Source organism: Mesocricetus auratus, unplaced genomic scaffold, assembly GCF_017639785.1.
Source record: "Mesocricetus auratus isolate SY011 unplaced genomic scaffold, BCM_Maur_2.0 Super-Scaffold_100007, whole genome shotgun sequence".
In the NCBI taxonomy this organism is placed as follows: domain Eukaryota; kingdom Metazoa; phylum Chordata; class Mammalia; order Rodentia; family Cricetidae; genus Mesocricetus; species Mesocricetus auratus.
Window position 1 is genome coordinate 23,490,074 of NW_024429191.1, and position 22,374 is coordinate 23,512,447.

The following is a 22,374-nucleotide window of genomic DNA, read 5'->3' on the forward strand; positions in this document are numbered from 1 at the left end:
AGAGCTGTCTTCTGACCCCCACGTGTGCTCACACACAGCAAACAAACAAATGTGCCTAGATGGGTCTTTACACAAAGTACTTTCTTCAGTCTGTCAGGGATGATCTTTGCTCTTTGTCGTCTACAATCCCCCACGTTACCAGCAGCACATATGCAGTGATATCTGCATTGGCGGAACCTGAGATTGCCAGCCCCTTTTCCCAACCCTGCTGTTTACAGCCAGAGAGCCACTGTCTTGTTCCCCGCGTCATTGCATACTTACATTCGTCTGTAAGAGGAAGTCCTGTCCCACAAGTAGACTGTTTTGGCCACAGGGCAAGTGAGAAGCTGGAGACATAGCTTCATGGTACAGTGTTTGCCTACCTCGTTGTGTGAGGCCCAGGTTCAACCTGCAGCACTACCAACACACACACACACACACACACACACACACACACACACACACACACACACACACACAGTGTATGTGCATGTTGCAGAGGACCTGGGTTCAGCTCCCAGAACTGACATGACAGATCATAATTCCAGGGGATCTAATGCCTTATTCTGGAATCTCTCTCTCTCTCTCTCTCTCTCTCTCTCTCTCTCTCTCTCTCTCTCTCTCTCTCTCTCTCTCTCTCTCTCTCACACACACACACACACACACACACACACACACCATATACTTACATGCATGTAGGGAAACACTCATACCCATAAAATGAAAATCCTTAAAAATATATATTGTCAGCTAGGCAGTGGTGGTGCACACCGTTAATCCCAGCCCTCAGGAGGCAGAGGCAGGCACATCTTTGACTCCAGGGACAGCTTGGTTTACAGAGTTCCAGGACAGCCAAAGCTACACAGAGAAACTGTCTGGAAAAAAACAGTATGTGTCAGAGTTTGAACTGAGCTAAGAGCTTGCTCTAGGTGATTTGTTTGTTTGTTTGTTGTTTTGAGGATTTTTTTTTCTTCCTGTTGAGCAGACTAGCTTGGAACTTGTTATATAGCCCAGGCTGGCTTCAAACTCTCCATCCCCCTGCTTCATCCTCTCAAGGGCTGGGATTGTCAGCAGGTACCACTCCCATCAGTAAATCCTCCACCGAGGCAATAAATTGTCTGCCTGTCCCTGGCTCTCCCCAGGGTGCTCTGGTGGGTGGCCCTCCGTGGGTGCCCTTCCATTTCGTACATGTTCCTTGCCCTGCCTGTGATGTTCAGAAAAGGAATAGAAAAATACTAGGTGCTTTTAGGGTACCTTAAAGCAGAAATCAACAGTCTTGTCTCTTCAGGGAGAATCCAGGGAAGGCTGATGCCTGCCAGGCTCCTGTATAAGGGTCTCAGGAGATTATATTAGCCTGGCTTTCTCCACGGAAATCCCCTTCACACCACCCCAGCGTCCCTCTCACCCATGCACCCCACCCCTGCTTTGATCAGTCAGTAGCTATTGCCTCTGCCAGGCTGCTGCTCTGGCAACAGAGTGGGAGGGGGCCACCCCTTGGAGATCTTGTTGAAGATTTCAGAAACTTGAAAGCAGTCTTAATCCCTTGTGGTGGGCAGGGAAGAGCTAAGCCTGGAGAGGCTGAGCACAACAGCCCCCCACCCCTACCCCCACCCCGCCCCTCGAGCCCTCAGAGCTAAGAGAATGCTTGAGATGCCTTCAAGGCTCTCGTCCCAGATATCAGAAGAAAAGGGGTGATTTTTTACCAGGGTTCTGACAAGATGTGAGTTCTTGCCTGAGTCAAACCCAAGTCTGCAAGGAAGCAGACCCTGGAAATACAGGGATCCGGTTACTGCTTCCTCGTAGCTCCAGGTAAAGGGAACAGGAGGAACATTCCATTTCCTTTGTCCTGCTGGGTGGTGGGGGGAGTCATTTGTGAAAGATTCTTCGATTCTGCACTTTAGTGTTGGGTTGCGGGCGTGGGGGGTCATTTGTGAAAGATTCTTCGATTCTGCACTTTAGTGTTGGGTTGCGGGCATGGGGGGTGCCTCTATTTTCCCTTCACCAGTGCCACCAGAGAGCTGCTACAGCATCCGTGACTCCTCTTCTCAGTGGTGGCACTTGTGGGGTGGCCTTGCAGCCTGGAAGGGGTGGTCTCTTTGCCCAGAGCTGTGCAGAGCAGATCCCAGCACCAGCACAGATACAATAGCCCAATAATCAGGGGCCGTGGTGAATTTTCCATTCCCTGTTCCCATCTCTGCTGGCTGACAGGCCTGGAGCTATGTCAGGGGAGGGATTTTGTGTGAGAGCTGCCTGTCAGACAGCTGACTGGGCCTGAAGCTCTTAAACTGTACAAAATGCCTTAGCAGGTTAGAGCCCAGACTTATTTACAGAACTGGGCTTCTGTAGTCCCCACTCCCACAAGTGATTTTAGATTTTAGCTGATTGAATATGCAGTGTTCAGTAGCTCCCACCCCCATTCTACTGGGGACTATGTTAACAGCATCCCTGGATGAAGACTGCTCATCCTGCACCCGCGTACCTGCTTGACAGGGAGTGGGCCATAAAGCAAACTGAGTTTGTTGCTCATCATCTGAAACCCTTTCCTGAAGAAGCAGGCTTAGACCTGCGTTACCAGCAGATCTTGGGGCACGTGTTAGGAGCAAGTCTTTCTAAAAGAACAATGTGCCCTGGCTGCTAAGAGAATAAGCAGCAGCAGCATGAGCAGGGAGAGTGACAGAACACTGGAGTCAAGTGCCCCCTGTATGCCATGCTACCTGATAGCTGATTGGAGCCAGACTCCTCTATAAAGCCCCTCGGTGGTGAATATTTGCACCCACTTGGTGCCTCCCAGTCATCTGTCACTCTAGTTCCAGGGGATCTGACACCATCTTCTGACCTCCTCAGTCACCATGCACACACATGGTACACATACACACAGACAGGCAAAACATTCAGAAAATAAATCAGTCTTTTAAAAAATTTAAAAGGTTTCAGGTACCCTAGAACTAGAGTTACAGGTAACTGCAAGCTGCCATATCAGTGCTGGGAATTGAACCCAGGTCCTCTGTAAGGGCAGCCAGTGCTCTTAACTGCTCAAGCCCCAAATATTGGCATCTTGACCACACAATGCACCTTACTAATGCCAAGACTACCTTATGCCCATTCTCCTGTTGTTTTATTTTGAGGGCTTGGGATAGAACCCAGGACCTCCAGATGCTCAACATTCAATGTGCCTATCACTAACCCACTCCCTCCCCTGGACTCCATCCTCCTATTTCCTGCTGACACCCTGAAGGACTAGCCCAGGAGGTCTTGTTTAGTATACCCTGTGCTCTCCAGGAAACCACATTGGGAGTTTTCTAGATCAGAGCCCTAGCTTAGCTTTCTGGGACGCTCAGGTTCGTGGGGTAGGATGAGCTTGGTCACAGCGACTTCCCTTTCACCAGTCCCTATCACCACCTAGCTAACATGGTCGGTTCTTTTAGTCAGTAGTGAAAAGCGCTTCATACTCAAGGGCAGCGCGCTGGCCTGGTGGTGAGATGAGAACTCACTGCTGTATTTGTTCTGTCAGCGTAGTTTCCAGATTGACTCTGGGAAGCGTGCATTGCCTCTCCCCTTTCCCATCTTAATTTTAATTACAAGCGTTTTGATGTCTAGACAGGAAAAGTCTCCTCTTTGTCACCAGCATAGTGGGGTTTCTGGGACTCTTCTAGGAAAATATGACGTCTCCTGACTTGTGGGCACTTGTAAAAGCAGGTTCCTGCCAGAATATTCCTGGCCTAGGCGGCCTCACATTCTGGAGCCTTCTCTGGGAAGTTTTATTCTGCCACTTCTAGAGCCCAGCTTCCCTTCAGTAGTGCCCTGCCTTCTGAGGAGTTGAAGATGTTTTTCCTCTGTGGGAGAGTGGAAATTTGGAAGACAAAAAAAAAAAAAAAAAAAAACCCTGAAGTGTCATACAGCTTCACCCTATTGTCCCTGTCATCAGAATGTGGAGGCAGGAGGGGAAACTCTCTGTGAGGAATGGAATTGCTAATGTTTATTGAGATTTTATGTGCTGTGTGAAATTTTTCTTCTTACATACATTTTCACTTATTTAATTCCCAAAACAAACCCTAAGGGCCTAAGTGTTACTTCCCTAAATAGCAATGGTGGAAACCAAGGCTAGGAAATAGATAACTTGTATAAAAAGAACATGCCTAGGAAGACAGGTTGATAAGAAGGGGACCAGGGAAATGACTTGGGATGGCTTGGTGAGTCTTAGCCCGATGGTCTCTGTGCTTCACAGTACCAAGGATATCCAGGTCAGCAGACAGGTTGTGCAAGCTCCCAAGTCCTCCTTTTTCTAGGCCACAGACCCACACTGACTGGAGGATTGCATCAGCCCGCAGGACTATCCCAGTGTCTGGAAGTGACTCCACTCATAACCTCAAGCAGTGGCCATGGTTGCCCTCATATTCCTTCTGTCGGCTCCCAGCAGACGTGGGAACAAAGGGTCCAGGACCTCTGGTGTCTGCACCTTTGGCCCTGCAACTAGAAAGGCTTGCTGCTCGTTAGCAGACGCCCCATCAGGCGAAGTCCAGGGGCCGTGCCTGCAAGTGGGAATGGACAGTAACTACTCAGCAGTGACTAAAAGAACTTCATCGCACTGGAACCGTTCTTCCACACAAAGCGCTTACCCCACCCTGTGCCAGCGGTGCACGTGACAAATGGCTCCTGTCCCACAATCCTCGATTTCAGTCAGTGGAATTTATTTGGGTCACTTATAAAGTAGGACACAATGGAACCAGGGATTGGCTGAAACTACCCTGTGAAGTCATCGTTCCTATTTCTGCATCCTGAGGCAGCGACGTCCCCACAGTGAGAAGGGAAGCCTGTGTGTGACCCAGCTGGCTTGATGCCACCACAAACCCTGAGAGGCATTTCCACAATTTCCTCTGGAAGAAAACAGCCACTCACAGCCTCACCTTAGGCTCTTCCCCAAAATGGGCTCAGGAATTGATCCAGGCCATCGGAAATGATTCCTCCGCCCATCCGTCGTCCGTAGGTCCACTCATGAATTATTTATCCAGCCTGCTGTATGCACACACTGGAGGCAGCCATTGACAGAGCGGCTTTGCTTTTAAGAGAGATGGGGGAAAGGAAAGGAGTTTTCTCTTTGTTCCTAAGGGAGGAGGCAGCCCAGCCAGACAGGTGTCCCAAGTCCACCTTCATGCCAGATACGCTCAAGGCTCCAAAGTCCAAGGACAACTGGCAATGAAAGTTTGTTCCTCCAGGGCATCCCTAACTTCAGCATCTTTCCACAGGCCAGAGCAGGACCGTAGGAACAGTGGGGTTGTGTGATGCCTTGTCTCTAAGCACTATGATTGCCACAGCTTCTTTTCTTTCCCTGAGATCACCCAACACTGATGTAAAGAGAGCCTTCTCTCTCTTTGTCCCTGGCTTTCTCTGTCCCTTTTATCTGGGTCCATCCAGAAACCAAATTGCCATTGCATCTGTGACTGAGGATGGGGCTAGTTCTGGATATAGCAGGGTCTACAAAGGTGCCACTCTGAGTGACTCGCTCCCGTGCCACAGAACAGAACGCATAGACCCAAGAGTTGTCCCTCAGCCACAGTGTATGCCAGTAAGTGAGCTGGCTGAGCCTCTGACATTGCATGCTGTCTTCAGTGGTTCTGACCTCTGTGCTATACCGTGTGGCTATACCATGTGGCTAATGACCTCTTGTGAGGGCGATGCCCTCGGGTTGGTTCTGGGCTATGGTCTGATGGGCTTTTCACCCATATTGTTCTCTCTGTGTCCTAGTTCCTGGGAAGACACCCAGCTATGCCTCCCTTGGGGAAGAGTAGGAAGGACCCTTCCTAACTGCCTCCATTAACTACAAAAGGCCAAAAAGGTGGGGGATTGATTGTGTGTGTTTTTCAGGTGGGTTAAAGGGTTCGTTCACTACAGAAAGTATCTTTGTAGTGAGTCACACTTTTGATTTATATTCTATTGTTCATAGAAAAAGCTAAATCCTGTTGATCGTACAGTCTTCCCTAGAATGGCTCTGGAATTCAATTGCTCATTAGCATAAAGGAAATTGATGATGAAAATATTTGTGGAGCACAAGGTGACTAGACAGGAAGAGGCAGCAGCTGCCCTCACCCACATCTATGGGAAGCCTGAACCCACAGGGTTATGCTAAGAAACTGTGGTTGCCTTGGGACCATGTATATGAGGTCCATGCATATGGTGTAGAAAATTCTAGACTTTGGAAGCATTTATGAAAGAAAACCAAAGCTATCTGTTGAGTATTATCCTTAGGCCACAAGCTATGCTCTGGTGTTTTTGTTTTTTTTTTTTTTTTTGGTTTTTTTTTTTTTTGGTTTTTCGAGACAGGGTTTCTCTGTGGCTTTGGAGGCTGTCCTGGAACTAGCTCTTGTAGACCAGGCTGGCCTCGAACTCACAGAGATCCGCCTGCCTCTGCCTCCCAAGTGCTGGGATTAAAGGCATGCGCCACCAACGCCCGGCTGCTCTGGTGTTTTTCATGGAGGATGTGTGTCCTGGCCTCATGCAGCAAGCAGCCAGACTTCATCCTCCTTGGATGCAGGAAAACCAGGTGTGGCTAGGGGGCTGCCTACTGCACAGCAGCTGGGGTGCAGCTGAGAACCAGGTGTCCACTCCCATAGCTCCCAGCTTGGTGGGCAGACTCTGTCTCTTACTCTAACCAGCTGGGAGAAGCCCCGTCCCTGAAGAGGCATGGATCTGGGAAAAGAGCCAAACCCAACTCTGCCCTGTCTCACTTCTACCCTGGGGCTTTAGTTACCAGCGGGCCAAGCGCGAGGTGCCATACCTGAGGAAGGAGGCTGCAGTTGTAGCGCTCACTCTCCACACCCAGGGCCACTTGTGCAGTGGGAGGGAGCTCAAGGTGCCTTTTGTTGATGATTTCTGGCCCTTTTCAGAAGCTGTAGGAAAAATACCTTCTGCCGTTAGCCGCCACACCAGCAGTTCATCTGTGCCCGACTGACAGGACTCTCAAAGTAGCCAGTTTGGTGCAAGAAAAAAATGCCTATCGTATTCTGTAAATAATACAGCAGCAGCTGCTACCACTGATGGGCACTTCCCGTGTGCCAGGGGATCCTTTGTCTGTTATGTTCCCCGGGATGTCCCCTGAGCCCCCTCCCCTGCCCAGTGAGGCTTCAGCTCAACCGCTCAAATTTGCACAGCGATAACTAGGAAATGTAAGACTCAAGGGAGAGTACCCTCTATGATCTTCTCTCTGGTCACTGCTTCCCCTGCCGTAAATAAAGCGGGCTGAGCTGTTCTCCTCCTGGTGACCACATCTCTCCTCTGAGGAGGGTAGACTCTGAGAAGACAAAAAGAAAAAAAGGTACCTCAAAGATTTCCTGACAGACTGCCCTGCTTGGGCTGCCACTCCTGGGACCCTGGCCTCACCCTCCCTGGCAAGGCCCACAGCCTGGCAGCAGGCTTTCCAACCCAAGTCTCCTGCAAGGGCAACAAGTTCTCTTTCCATGCGAGGCCGCTGCCTCTGCTACCTGGCGTTTCCCGCACTTGCCTGCAGAGATGTCAGGATCCTCTCGGGCATGAGGCCAAGCCGGGGTGAGGGTGGGGGGGCTTTTTGTCCCACTCACCCAGCTCCCCCGTCGCCCTCATCAACACCATGCTGAACAGACAGGGAGGTAACCGGCTGCCACAGTTCTGCTGGGTGGTCAGAGTCCCAGCTCCTGATCCAGTTGTGGTTCTTGTCCTCAGCCGAGGGATGAAACGTTTTTAAGAGAGAAAAGCATCCTTGATGCCAAGTGGTTCTGTTCTCGGAAGCGCTGCCGTTAGAGGAAAGGCCTGCCGGCTGTGCCTGCCTTAAAACCCAGTTCTTTTTAGCCAAGAAACTGTGGCCTCCTCTGAGCCTAGGATGGTCAGGCAGCAGGTACCCTGAGTGAGTATGGCATCCTGCCAACCACAAAAGGATGCTGGGGCTTAACTGGGTGCAGCCTGAGCAGTTGAGAAAGGACCGTGCCACTGGAGCCTGGGCAGCAGGGTAGGCTAATCCCTGAAGTTTCTCAGTACCTCCTTCTATGTTTGGGTTTTTGTTTAAGAATTCTTTATGGGGCTGGAGAGATGGCTCCTTTTGCACGGGACCTGGGTTTGGTTCCAGCACCTACCTGGTGACTCACAACCACCCATAACTCCTTTCCCAAGGCATCCAATGCCCTCTTCTGACCTCTGAGGACACCAGGCACACATGTGCACATACATACCTGCAGGTAAAACGTCTATACACGTAAAATATAACAAAACAGAATATTTTCCTTTAAGAGACAATGTCGATAGACACCGTGACTATTGGAGCTGAGTAATGTGTTCACAGGGGTTATTACAACATGTTCTCTTCTTCCTGTTTCTTTTTTTTTTCTTTTTTACTTTTGTTCCTATATCATAAAATCTCCAGAGTAAAGAAGTGCCTTATTTTTTAAAGGGCAATTACCAATGTTGCTTCTCTTGGCCCTAATTTAGATCTGAATTCTGTCTGGTCATTGTTGTGGCTCAGTAGCCAGTAAGTAGGAACAGACTGGGCTCCTCTTCAGAGAAGCCCCATTCACAGAGACAGAAAGAATGGCAGTTGCCAGGACTGAAGTGGGCAGAAATCAGGAGCCAGTGTTTCATGAGGACAGTTTCAGGTTTGCAAGGTGCTAGGTTTCAGAAGTGTGGTTGGTGATGATGGTTATGGCCGTTGTCAAGTACATAATGTCACTGAACTGTACATTTTTACATGGTAAATTTCCTGTTATGTGGTTTTTAGTTTGTAACCACGGTCCTTTCTCTCTCTCTCTCTCTCTCTCTCTCTCTCTCTCTCTCTCTCTCTCTCTCTCTCTCTCTCTCTCTCTCTCTCTCTCTCAATAACTCAGGAGTAAAGTGCTTTCAGATTTCCACACTGAATGGAGTAAAAGCGAGGGAGGCTCTGGGTGATCCCAGAGCAATGGGGGTCGTGGGTAGAGACAGGAAGATTCTTGGAGCCTGCGGGCCAGCCACTCAGGCTAACGAGCAAGTTCCAGGTTCAGTGAGAAACCCTGACTCAAAAAAATAAGACGGGTAGTGATAGAAGTAGACACCTGATATCTCCCTGAGCCTCTACTAGACCCGTGTGTGTACCCAGTCTTTTTCTGTCCCACCAGCCAGCTCCAAAATATTATTAATTATGAAAGCTCGGTTTTAGCTTAGGCTTGTCCCACTAGCTCTTATAACTTAAATTAACCCACTTAAATTCATCTGCATTCTACCACGTGGCTTTAATCTCTCTCCCATTCATTCTATGAGTCCAACTTGTCCTGCGCCTCCATAGTATCTCTGCCTGTCTTCTTCCCAGAGTCCACTCTGTCTCCTGGCGTCTCCCACCTGCCTAGATTCCTCCTCCCCTTCCTTTCTCTCCCTGGAAATCCCACCTACACACCTCCTGCCTAGCTATTGACCGTTCAACCTTTTATTACACCAAACACAGCAATACATCTTCACATAGTACAAAAATATCCCACAACAGATGAGCACACATTTGAGCATTTGCACGCACACAGAGGAAAGAAGAAAGGAAGAGTGTGAGAGAAAGAGAGATTCTCCCCACCAGGTAAGCACGGGATTAGGAGGGCTGATGCCTGGGAATTGGCCAAGAGCTCAAGGCTTGGCCTATGTCGTCGTAAGATCCTGTCTCATTCCAGCCCTCACCCTCCCCACCCCTGTCCCAGGGGAGGAGGGAGGGAAAGAAAACCAGGCTATTCTTTCCACTATGGCCTGGAGAGTCTAGGCCAATGGAGCTGGAAAGATGGCTCCTTAAGAGCACCTGTTACTCTTGCAGACGACCTGGGTTTCGTTCCCAGCACCCACGTGGTGGCTCACAATCATCTACAATTCCAGTTCCAGGGGATCCACTGCTCTCTCCTGACCTGCAAGGGCACCAGGCATGCATGTGACACATGTACATACATGCAGACTAAACATTTATGCATGCAAAATAAATGTCTATAAAGTGAGTTTAAGCCAGTCGTGTGTTGGTGGTTCACACCTTTAATCGAAGTGCTTGGGAACCAGAGGCAGGCAGTTCTCTGAGTTCAAGGCCAACCTGGTCTACAAAGCTAAACCTAGAGACCCTGTCTCAAAAAATAAAAAAAATGAGTCTGAGCCAACACAGTTGTAGTGGCTCACATTTGTAATCCCAACACTTGGGAGGCTGAGACAGAAGAATTGCCATGAGTGTGAGGCCTGAGACACATAGTGAGCTCCAGGCTAATATAGTTCAAGAGACCCTATCTTAGGAAAAGTAAATGCTTTTAGTGGGATGGGGGGTGGTTAAGGCCAGAATTCTGGTCATTAGTCGACCATTTAGTCTACTAGTATGACCTGCCGTGAATACACCAGCTCTTTGTACACCAACCTTGGGGTTGCCACTTGTGAGCCAGGTATGAAAATGGGACATACAAGATACTTTTTGCTAGCCAGGCATTGGTGGAGGGAGGCAAGTGGATTTCTGTGAGTTCGAGGCCAGCCTGGTCTACAGAACAGGTTCCAAAGCCACAGAGAAACCCTGTCTCGAGAAAAAAAAAAAAAAGATACTTTGCTTACATACCTGACCTCTGGGAGTCAAGAGGACTCTTAACTATTAAAATTAAGACAAGGAAATTTTTTAAAAGAAAAATACATATGCAATGGCAACATCTGTAAAATAGCCTTTTCAGCTCCAGTGTCATAATTTATTCAAGAAAGTATCACCCATGGATGACAAGCCAGTGAGACAAAGTTGGTGGGAAACAGGACAGTACATCTAGAGGTATCACTTTGGCTTCATAGGTTACTTGTGAATCTCACAGGGGGGAAGGGGGACTCCTCAGAACAGAGAGAACCCATGTCCCCACCTTAGCCTAGCAATACAAGCTGGTCCTTCTGTTGCTGGGATACACTGACTATATCTGTAAATCCCAGGATGACTCAGCAAGGAAGACTGGGCACCTCTGAGCTTTCCTGAACACTGTTCAAAATGTGTCTAACCACCAGGAAACAATCCAGCCAACCAAGAATGGGGAACATTTCAAAACATAGCTGGACTCTGTGTTCTCAAAACACTAAGAAATAAACCTGGAAAGATTTTAGACTCTTTGTGTGAACCTAGTTTGGCTCTGGGATCCAAAATGACGGCGAAGAGTAAATGTGTTTTCAGAACCCCTGGAGCTAGTTAAATATGGACTGAACGTTAGAATGCTATTGCATACAGGCTTGTGATCTCACTACTTGAGAGACAAAGGGAAGAGAACCAGCGCTCAGGGACAGCCTCAATGACATAGTGAATTTGAGGGTATCCTGGGCTACATGAGCCCTTATCTCAAAAACAAAAGATAAGCTATTGCATGAGTGGTGATGTATTAGTGTTATTAATATCTTACCATTTGTAGGAAAATATCCTCAAGAGGAGACGTTGGGGTGCTGGGGATAGTGGCGTGTCCTGTGTATAACCTGCAAAGCCTGCATTTTATATACAACACACAGAAGCAGAATCAGTATGGACCAACTGTCTGCAGCTGGGGATGTGGGTGAAGGGTTGTGTGTGTTCCTCAGTCTCTCCTCTGTGGATTAGAAGGTTTTGAAAATCAAAAGTGTACCAAGGAAGTTGGGGAGAGCCTAGCTTTTGTCTGACTCCCACAGAGTGGGCTGGATGGTGTGTCCCAGCATCTCTCTGGGAGCAGCCCTGAAGACAAGGCAACTGTCCTCTGTGCCTCTTTCCCATAAGGAGGAAGCCGCTAAGTGTAATGGTGCTTGGTGGTGGCAGCCCTGGGGACAAAGGGCTAGACCACTTAAGAGGGAGGAGGGGAGGAAATGCCTGTTGGGCTACGAAACTCAAAGCCATTCCTGACTGCTAAGTGTGTGTGTGCTGGGAAACAATGTGTATGCTGAAGTCTTTGTGGCCAACAAAAATGAGCAGGGACTCTGAAGCAACTTCTGGGGATAAAAACCAAAGCTCTCCTCTTTTTGGGTTTTTGTTTTGTTTTGTTTTGTTTTTAGCCCTGGGGATGCTTGGGGTTCCTTTGAGGACCCAGTATGGTGAGGCTCAGTACAGCATTGGTTGTGCTGGGCGCTGGTGAAGCACTTTCCATTTCACAGATCATTCTCTTTCCATAGGGAGTATATTCCTAGTCACAAACAAAAGAACAGCCTGGAGGGTTTCATACACCCGCTAGCACCCGAGCAAACTCATTGAGGATGCAGGCCCAGCCCTGCCTGGCTGTAACCTGCAGTGTGGAAGGTCTCCAAGAGGCCTCCCCCGCTTGTATGGGGAGTAGAGGGAGTCAGGGAAGTGAGATCCCTTTTCCATAAGCCATGACCCCTCCTTTGGGGGTTAATCCTCCCAGGCCTGGCAGCAAGGTTCTGAAAGGTTTGAAAAGCAGGGAGGGGCAGAGGAAACTAATCTAATTGAACACATCAGCTGGTGCCTGCAGATAGATGGCTGGCTGCCAGCAGTGCTGCTCCAGGGTCTCAGGGTCACCCTCAGCACAGCCTGGGCTAGGTACCCTGCCATTTTATGTTTTCCCCTGCCCCCCAAAAGAAACCTCATGGGGATGAGGATGTGGCTCAGTGGTTGAGCACTTCCCTTGCTTGTAGGAGGACCAGAATTCAATCACTAGCACCAAATTAGGTGGCGGTTGGGGGGGGGTCATATCTATTAGTATATGTGGCCAAGATTATCTCAGTTGTGTATAAGGTTCAGGGAAAGGTAGGTAATTTGGGAGAAGTGCCTTTTACATGATTATTTAAATATATAATCTTGCCTGTTGCACTCTTGTAGTTACTGAATAGACTTGTCTCTAAAAGGGGTCAGGGGCTAGGAAGATGGTTCATTGGTTAAAGAGCACGTGATGTTCTTGCAGAGGACTGGTTCCTAGAACCTATAACCACCTTTAACTGCATCTCCAGGGGATTGATATACCCTTTGGATCCTGAGAGCACCTGCAGTCATGTTCATGTACCTACACTCAGACAGAGACGGACAGACAGACAATAAAAATTACTAAAAAGCGGAGTATGATTATGCACACCTTTAATCCCAGCACTTGCTAGGCAGAGGCAGGATCTCTGTAAGTTCAAGGCCAGCCACAACTACAAAATAAGACCCTGTCTCAAAACAAAGCAAATAAAAATATTCTTGAAAAGAAAAAATTAAAACTTAAAAAGCTGAATAATATATGGACATTGGAGAAAAAACAGGGAATAATAAAAACTCCCCAAAGAAAGTACAAACAGTATTATTAAATTCCAGTGGCCAGGAAAAAAACACCCATTCCTTTGTCCACCTACAGAAGGTCTTAGAATCGGTTGGTGGTGATTCATGTTAACACGACCTTTCAACTAAGCTTTGAAGGACCCAGGATGTGTGAGAGCATTAAAGAGCACTCCACAGCGGAGGGTCATCGGTCCATGGGACCACATCCTGCTGATGAGGAAGAAGGTCTAGATATGAAGCTGTAGATACCAGGGTGGCCCACATTGCGGCTGTGGAAGAAGCTCCTCCCCCTTGGACAGTTTGCCCTGTGCTTACCGGCCCCAGCTCTCCGTAGGGGTACACACTCTGCAGGCATCACCGTTGCAGCCACACGCTGCACTCTGAAAGGAGACTACACTTGACCAGAGTGGTCTCTGCTTCCTCCCTGTGGTATATCCCACTTACCCTCTCTGCTCCTGAATTCAGGTCCACCCTTCTTTCCCCTCTTGAAGAGCTGTTGCTAGCTCCTGGGATGCCCGGAGTTTCATTTCACTTTGCAGTGGCATCCTTGCATTTAGGATGGGTGTGTCTGCAGAGCAGCCTTGGGTGGGTGCTTCTTACCTCTCCAGGGACATGGAGAAGCAAGTGACTAAGTGGGTCAGAGAGTCCATTGCCATGGCCATGAGCAGGTACACAAAGGTATTTGTGCCCTTCCCAACACATTTGCTCAGCAGCTGCTCTGCACCCTATGTGGCCATTCGGAGACCATGGGTGACCAGGACAAGGCTGACCCTCAAAGGGCTCGATTGGGGAAGGCCTAACCCAAGGCAGTAACCTAGAAGGAAGGTGAAGGACACCAACCTTGGCTGAGTGAAGAAGGGATGAAGATGGTATTCCAGGTTACAGAGCTGTGCAGACAAGGCCAGGAAACATAGTGCTTTCAAAGAATTGCCAGTGATGGGGTCCACTGCCGGGTGTGGAGTGGTATCCCAGAAAGGAGTGCTGAGTCTGGAGGTTTCCAGCCTGCAGAGTCTCACAAAGTGGGCCTATCATGATTCCCAGTAGCTTCCAGTCTCCACCCTCAGTGCAGGAGAAATCCGTCTGTCTCTGACTATTGAGTTATAACCCAAGACCTAAAACCTGCATTTTTAACCATTTCTCAGAACCCCTTGGTATATGATCAGACTCCAGATGTCCTCAGAAACACTTCCTGATGATTTCTTTGGGGCTTTGTCCTTTCCCTCTCTCCTTCCCCAACCTGTGTCCAAGGCAGCCCAAACTAAAACCACTATGGTTAGAATATGAGGCCTGTAGAGGACGGTGGAGAGCTGTGGGCAGGCTCGTCTGCACCTTGAAGGATGGGGTTAGACTTGAGGCCATTACGACTCTACCTGATTTGGTGAGGGTTGGACAGGAAATGCAGGAACCTCGCCCCTAGAGCGTAAAGGCTGCTCATGACTACTCTCCAGTGCCTTCAATGTCCTAGGCACCTGTCTGAGCATTGGTGTGTATTTTCTCATGGACTCAAACAAAAGCCTTACTAAGCCGTCACTTCCCCTTGCAGTTGGGGTCACAGAGAGATTGAGACACCTCATCATAATCATATGGCAGGAAGTGATGGCATGGAGATTCTCGGTCCAAATGTGTCCTTTTGCTCCTAGGCAGTCCCTCCTACCTGTCGCTTTCTGTCACTTTTGTCAGCACCATCCAGATGTATCATGGGGAGAATTACTGTCCTGGGTTCCGTTTCCTTGAGTAAATTCTGCTTCTGCCTCTCCGCAGGTAAGTTTGAGGACAGGGAAGACCGTGTGCCCAAACTGGAGCAGATAAACAGTACAAGGATCCTGAGCAGCCAAAACTTTTCCCTCACCAAGAAGGAGCTTCTGACCACAGAACTCCTGCTCCTGGAGGCTTTCAGCTGGGATCTCTGCCTGCCCACACCTGCCCACTTTCTGGACTACTACCTCTTGGCCTCCATCAGCCAGAAGGACCACCACTGCCACACCTGGCCCACCACCTGTCTCCGAAAGACCAAAGAGTGCCTCAAGGAGTATGCCCACTACTTCCTGGAAGTTACCCTGCAGGGTGAGGGCACAGACACAGTGGCATAAGGGAGGGTACAGGGGCAGGGGTCAAGTGGCTCAAGACGGGTTGTCACCCGGAGAGGGCCTTCCTTCCTGCCTAGAGCCCCCCACCTGTATCACTCCCACTTTGCAAAGAAATGCAAGGATATCCCCAGTGTCAGAGAATAACACATAAACAGAATAGCAGCCTCACACAAAAGCCACTAGTACCTAGAGACTAGCAACTCACCTGGGGAGTTTTCTCATGGGTACCCAGAACCTTCCAGGTGATTTAAATCACACAAACTCACAAGTAGCTCATTCCCAAAGAGCTGTCATCACACAGATTAAATAGGGTGGGGGGGGAGGAGGTGACAATGTTCACATATGCGTTAGCCATAAATTGTAAGTTGGCTGATTTGGGGACTGGGAAGATAGCTCAGTTGATAATGTGCTTACTGTGAAAGCATGGGGAGTTCGGAGGTGAAGATACAGAACCACAGAACCTACATATGAAATCAGGCACATCACACACACACACACACACACACACACACACACACACACACACCCGTAATCCCACAGCTGGCAAGGCAAAGACAGGAGAATCTCAGGTGCTTGCTGACCAGCCAGCTTTAGGTCCTAGTGTTAAACCCTCTCTCAAAGAACAAGGTAGGTCGCTCCCAAGGAACAGCACCTGAGGTTGATATCCGGCATCCACATGCACACTTGCAAATACGTGAACCTGGGGGCTAGAAAGATGGCTCAGAGGTTAAAAACACTGGCTGCTCTTTCAGAGGTTAAAAACACTGGCTGTTCTTTCAGAGGTTAAAAACACTGGCTGCTCTTTCAGAGGTCCTGAGTTCTATTTCCAGCAACCACATGATGACTCACAACCATCTACAATGAAATCTGGTGCCCTCTTCTGGCATTTGGCATACATGCCAGCAGCACATTGTATGCATAATAAATCTTTTAAAAAAATATGTGCATGCGCACATGCACACACACAAACCACACAAGTTATCCTGTTTGGAGAAAAAGAGTAATCTTTCACACACACACACTCTCATACACACAACACACACATACATATGTGAGTGTGTCAGTATGCATAAGTGTGTGTAAACACACACAGAAGCCTAAAAACAGCAATAGGCCCATTGCTCTCCATCTACTCTTTTGAAGCAGGGTCTCCCCTTGAACCTAGGACTTGTTCTCAGTTGGGCTGGAAGCCAGCAAACCATAGCGATCTTCCTGTCTCTGCCCTCATTGGAGTTGAGGCTGCAGGCAACGGCAGGAGGGCAAACTTGTTATGTGGGTTTTGGGATCCTACCCCATGAATGTAGAGTAAGCACTCTTTAAAGCTGAGTCGTTACTGCAGCCTCCAAATCAAATTCTTAAGTCTAGCTGTCAGGTGAGATGCTAGTCAGAAATACTATTGTTACACCTGCTCGGTGACACACCAATAAGATGAAACAGCCCAGAGCAGGGATATCAGTGATTGTGTGTTATCCAGCATTGGTTGAGCACTTACAGCATTGGTTGTTCCTTCCTGTAGACCTTTGTTTACATTAACCTGCACCTGTGCAGCTTTCTGGGAACTGTAGACAACATTTAAAAAAAAAAAAAATGTCCCTCTAGACTGATGCCAGAAGCCTCAGGTGGAATGCCAAACCCCTTAAGACCCAACAGTGGCACCTGATTTCTCCGAGTTTCTTCCCCCATTTATAAAAAGCCAGCATTGCATAGCCCTTGAACTGACTCATTTGTCTGCTGTTGGGCAGACCAAGCAGGAGACTCCATGGCGACACATTCCAGTGCTTACACCCTCTGCAATTCTCTTGCAGATCATATCTTTTACAAATTCCAGCCTTCTGTGGTTGCCGCAGCCTGTGTTGGGGCCTCCAGGATCTGCCTTCAGCTCTCTCCCTACTGGACCAGAGACTTGCAGAGGGTCTCGAGCTACTCCCTGGAGCATCTCAGCACATGTATCGAGATCCTGCTGGTGTAAGTTCTCTCCCAGTTGGCTGTTTCTGAAATACTGACCTTCTGGTTACCCTTTGGGGCCCCACTCCAGTGAGGGTAGGGGGGTTCCTGAGTCTGGGACAGATGGTGTTCCCCCAGATAAGGTGTTGCATGTAGAAGGAGCCGAGTGCCCCATGACAGAAGTGGTCTTTTGGAAAGTAAGGTACTGTGTTTTGTGACTGTAATCCTAACACTTGGGAAGCTGAAGCAGGACGATTGAAAGCTGGAGGCCAACTTAGGATAAATAGTGAGACTTCTGTCTCAAAAAACCAAGAGGTGGAGCGTGGAGCGCTGCCTATTTGTCTTTGTCTTTTTAAGATTGGGGAGCGAGGGAAAAGAGGAGCGGGACTGGGGACACCTGCTCCTGTGTGTCTGGACTCATCCTGCCATTTTGTTTTGTTATTGAGACAGGGTGTCATGTAGCCAAGGCTAACCTCGATCTCGTTATGTCGCTAGTGGGGTATCCTTGAGCTTTCAATCTTCCTGCCCCTTGCTCCTGAGTGCTGGTATTACAGGTGTGTGTGCCACCACACCCAGTTTATTTAGTGCTAGGGGCCAAATGGCTGCGTGCACGCTAGGCAAGTCAACTGAACTCCATCCTGTTTGGGTTATTGATCTAATTCTCAGGGTGACTTTGTGAATGGTCGTGAGTTCATTCTCTCATGAGTTCCTATTCTCGGGCAAAGCTGCAAAGCTGACCACTTAGTCAACCAAGTCCAGAGAGGCTTCAACTGAGAGGTCACAGCCTCCTTTCAAGGGTCATCTTAGAGCTAACACTGTGAACTAGAGACTGGCAGCCAAAGAGGTCTGTAATGGCTGCCAGGAGGAGGGAAGACAGGACAGAACAGCCCTGAAGCGGTTACCTCCAATCCACTCCCTCTTCCACCAGCAGATAGTAATGACCTCTGTATGCTGGCCTGGTCGATCAGGAATCTGGGTGGCAGAAGCAGAAGTCCTTTAGCCACTGAAGAGTCACCTCTCAGCTTCCCAATGTGGGCGGCTTTGCTGTACTGTCTGAACTCTGCTGTGAAACATTTGCCCTGCTCCCTAGGTGGTGTCTTGAATCATATGCTTTTAGAAGTCCCCAAGTCAAACTTGGTGGTGGTGGTGGTGGTGGTGGTGGTGGTGGTGGTGGTGGTGGTGGTGGTGGTGGTGGTGGTGGTGCAGGTCTTTAATGCCAGCACGGAGAGGCAGAGGCAGGCTGATCTCTATGAGTTTCAGGCCAGTCTGGTCTACAGAGTCAGTTCCAAGACAGCCATGGCTACACAGAGAAACTCTCCCTCAAAAAGAGTTAATTAATAAAACCCCCAAGTCAGAACACAGCCTGTTTTGACAACTGATGGATACTCCAGTATCAACCACCAGGCCAGCTCTGTTTGTCATTGTCAGGTGTGACCCTGCGAAATCCTTTCTCAGATACATTGTAGACTCCATAGGCTCCTTTCTTCCAGATGCCGCTAGTGTTTTTACTTTTCAAAACCTTTTGTTTGTTTGTTTGAGATGGGGGAAAATAACAAAAAAAAAATACTCTCTGTGTCCCCTGGTTTCAAATGTTTGCTTGGTGTCTACAAGCTAAGGATGCATCCAGCTGGGGACAGAGCTGGTACAGAAGAACCTAGACAGTCATGCTAGTACTCTGCCAAGGAATGCAGGAGTGAACAGAGGCAGATGCCACCCAAATTACCCTCTGAGGTTTTAACAGCCGGGGTGTGTTGGTACAGGGGCTTTGGGACAAGTCTGGCTGCATAAGATCAGAGAGGTTGTGTGACAGAAGCAGCTCCAAGCTGAGACCTGGAGCCAGAGTCCAGATGGTGAGCAAGCGAGGCTGTGTCGTAGCTTGCCATCCCAGACTGGCATAGCATGGTGCACCTCTCTCCCAGTCCCACGCACCAAGGAAGGTAAGCAGGTGTCTGGTGAGCTTTGCTCTCCAAGGCTCACACGTGTCTTTTCCTTTCAGAGCATACGATAATGTCCTCAAGGATGCCGTTGCAGTCAAGAGCCAGACATTGGCCATGGTGCCCGGCACATCACCAGCTCCCACCCAAGTGCTGTTCCAACCACCTACCTACCCTACACTTAGCCAACCGCCACCAACACTAGCCCAGTTCCAGAGTCCAGCGCAAGACCTGTGCTTGGCTTACCGAGACTCACTGCAGGCTCACCGCTCAGGAACCCTGCTCTCAGGAGACACTGGCCCATCCCTCCACACCCCATACCCAGCCCTCCAGCCCTTGGATATGTGTCCTGTGCCTGTCCCTGCATCCCTTAGCATGCAAATGGCCATTGCAGCTGAACCCAGGCACTGTCTTACCGCCACCTATGGAAGCAGCTATTTCAGTGGGAGCCACATGTTCCCCACAGGTTGTTTTGACAGCTAGGCCACATTTGGACCACGTGGAGAATCCTGGAAGACCCAGACTGAAGAAGTGGACACACCTAAGAGGGAGAGCTCAGCCAGGTGAGGCAAAGAACATGGTTTACCCTTCAATAGTGAGGTCTGTGTACTTTACAACAAACAAACAAACAACCCAGAGCCAAACATCCAGGGACATACCTCACCCAATAGCATCTCTCTGGGAAACCTCTTCCATGTGTGCATGGAGGACAAAGACATGGTGCTGTGGCCATTCCCTTGAGCTGGAGAATCCAATGGAGCACATCAGACTTGGTAAGAAGCTTGGACATTGAGGACTGCATAAAGATCAGTAACACATCCGGGCTTTTCAAAGACTACTGTTCACACTTATGCCACTGAAAAAGAAGGGGTAGCCGGGCAGTGGTGGCACACACCTTTAATCCCAGCACTCAGGAGGCAGAGGCAGGCGGATCTCTGTGGGTTCAAGGTCAGCCTAGTCTACAGAGCAAGTTCCAGAACAGCCAGGAACTGTCTGGAGAAGAGAAAGAAAGAGAGGAAGAAAGAAAGAAAGAAAGAAAGAAAGAAAGAAAGAAAGAAAGAAAGAAAGAAAGAAAGAATCGACACGTCTGTGTGCCTAGAAGATGCATCTTGTGTGTGTGTTTTTTGGTTTTTTTGTTTTGTTTTGTTTTTTTGCTTAGCTCCACACCAAGGGCCCCATTGCCCATGTTTATGCCTGAGCACTGGCCCCATGAGGCACAGCGGCTATCTTGCCCTTTGTTTTTGAACCCAAAACCTTTTTTGCCCTTCTAGATATTTCACATGCTGCTGTTTCCCGGAACAATCTAGCTTTCTATCCTGCAGAAACATCTTGTTTACATACTTCATCAGGGATTTTGTGATACTTGAAAATTTCGTAGGAGAAAGAAGTTTGAATTGCCGCACTGTCTGTCCCACATTGAGGCTGTATCTTTTATTAACCCATCCTGTAAGCAATTGATGGATAACAACCATGGGAGAACGCCTCCCCAGATCTCAGCTCTGAAGAGTCCACCCTTGGGATGCTAGGTTTCACCTGTTGAACTTGGATCACTGCCCCCTGGTGGGGGAATGTTGCTGAAAGGACGACAAAGGTTTAAACCGGTCCTCGTTTCCCTCTGTGCTTGTAGTGCTAATGTTAAACCGACCCCGGCTTTGAGTTTGGCCAATGGTAAAGAGTAACGATGCTGTGGATATCTGAGAAGTGGGGGATTGAACATGCTGTATGAACCAGCATTGACAGGCCAGGGATTGCTGGAGCAAAAGCCAGTGTCTGGGGATCCGCAGTAGGAGGGCTCAGGAAGACTGTCACCATGTGCAATATGTTATGTCTCTGACTCATAGCCTGTGCTTAGGATATTCTTGTGGTTGAGTTTTGGGTTTTTTTGTTTTTGTTTTTGTTTTGGTCAGGGGACATGCTGTTCACCCATCAGAACTGGGAGGGAGGTGCAAAAGGCCACAGAAACAAATTTTAGTTTTGTTTTTGAGAAGATTGCATCTTGGTTTTCTGTTGTTTTTCTCTTTTTGGGGGGAGGGTACTTTTATTTAGAGACAGGTCTAACGTAGCTAAGGCTATCGTCAAACAGTATATAGCTGAGGCTGGTCTTGAACTCCTGATCCTCTTGCTTCAGCCTTCCATGTATGCCCCCGCCCCTTGCCTCCCATCTTGGTTCTCCTTGACACATTTGCCAATCCAAGAACCATGGCAGAGACTGCCAGGAAGGAGGCCGCAAGCTGTGAGTCAGATTCAACCGCGATGGGACTTTTCTGAGCAGGTGAATGTCTCGTGGAAACAGAATAGGGAAAGAGCTGGATACAGATGGGGCGCTGCCATTTTGTCAGTTAGCATAGGAACCTGCACATTTGTTTGTTATTTTTTGTGTTTTTACTCCCACCCTCCATCCCCTACACCAGCCTCTTTGTATTTATGTGCAACTGGTTTGGAGTCCAAGTTATTCTGTCTGTCTGCTCTGGATTGGGGTTTGTGAGAAGCATCTCCATTGGGGCCCCAGAGGTAGCCTGATTTCCAGGACCAGATGTCCTGCAATAAAAACACATCACCTATTCTTGGTCTCATCCTTCTTTGTCTGGATGTCTCTTTGCAGGCCAGCCCTTCCCCTGCTCTCTCTAGTTTGTGGGAATCTCCTCCAGATGAGAGGTAAAACACATCAAGGGGTTTAGACACAATGACCCAATAAGGCAACCTAAAGGAGAAAATGTTTATTTCAGCTCGTGGTTTGAGAATTCAATCCACTGTGGCAGAGAAGCCATGGCGAGCAAGAGCAGCTGTGGCAGCCATGGCAGGAGTATGAGGCTGCTTGCTCACGTCTCCATGGACCAGGAGCAGAGGTGGGACAGGAAGTCAAGCTGCACTATCAATGTCAAGGCTGGGTCTCTAGAGATCTGCTTCCTCTAGCTTGGTCCCAACTCCAAAAGGTTCCACAGTCTCCCAAGACAGTGCCACCAGCTGAGGACTAAGTGTTCAGATAAGAGAGCCTGTGAGGGACATTTTACAATTCTGGAGACATCAGCAGCAAGACCAGATGTTCTGGACCCAAGCCCTTCTTTAGGCAGAGGAATATTTTATTGGTTGTTTTCACTCTTTACCCTTTTTGAGCGGGGGGTCCTGCCACCCAGTTCCCAAATAAGTCACACACAGAGCCTGATTCTTTCTTATAAATGCCAGACCTTAGCTTGGCTTATTTATTTCCCATCTAGGCCTAGGTAATCTATTGAGC

General features: G+C 48.8%; 1 protein-coding gene across 2 annotated transcripts in view; it reads left to right on the plus strand.

Annotated features, from left to right (window-relative positions):
• Window positions 1–21,700, plus strand: part of Ccnjl (cyclin J like) — a 56,238-nt gene extending 34,538 nt beyond the window's left edge. For both annotated transcript variants that reach the window (XM_040748474.1, XM_005071924.4), the window contains exons 4-6: window positions 14,936–15,238; window positions 17,067–17,226; window positions 19,202–21,700. In XM_040748474.1, coding sequence (XP_040604408.1) covers window positions 14,936–15,238; window positions 17,067–17,226; window positions 19,202–19,622 — 884 coding nt within the window. In that variant the 3' untranslated portion in view covers window positions 19,623–21,700. The remainder of the gene's footprint in view (window positions 1–14,935; window positions 15,239–17,066; window positions 17,227–19,201) is intronic.
• The last annotated feature ends 674 nt before the right edge of the window (window positions 21,701–22,374 follow it).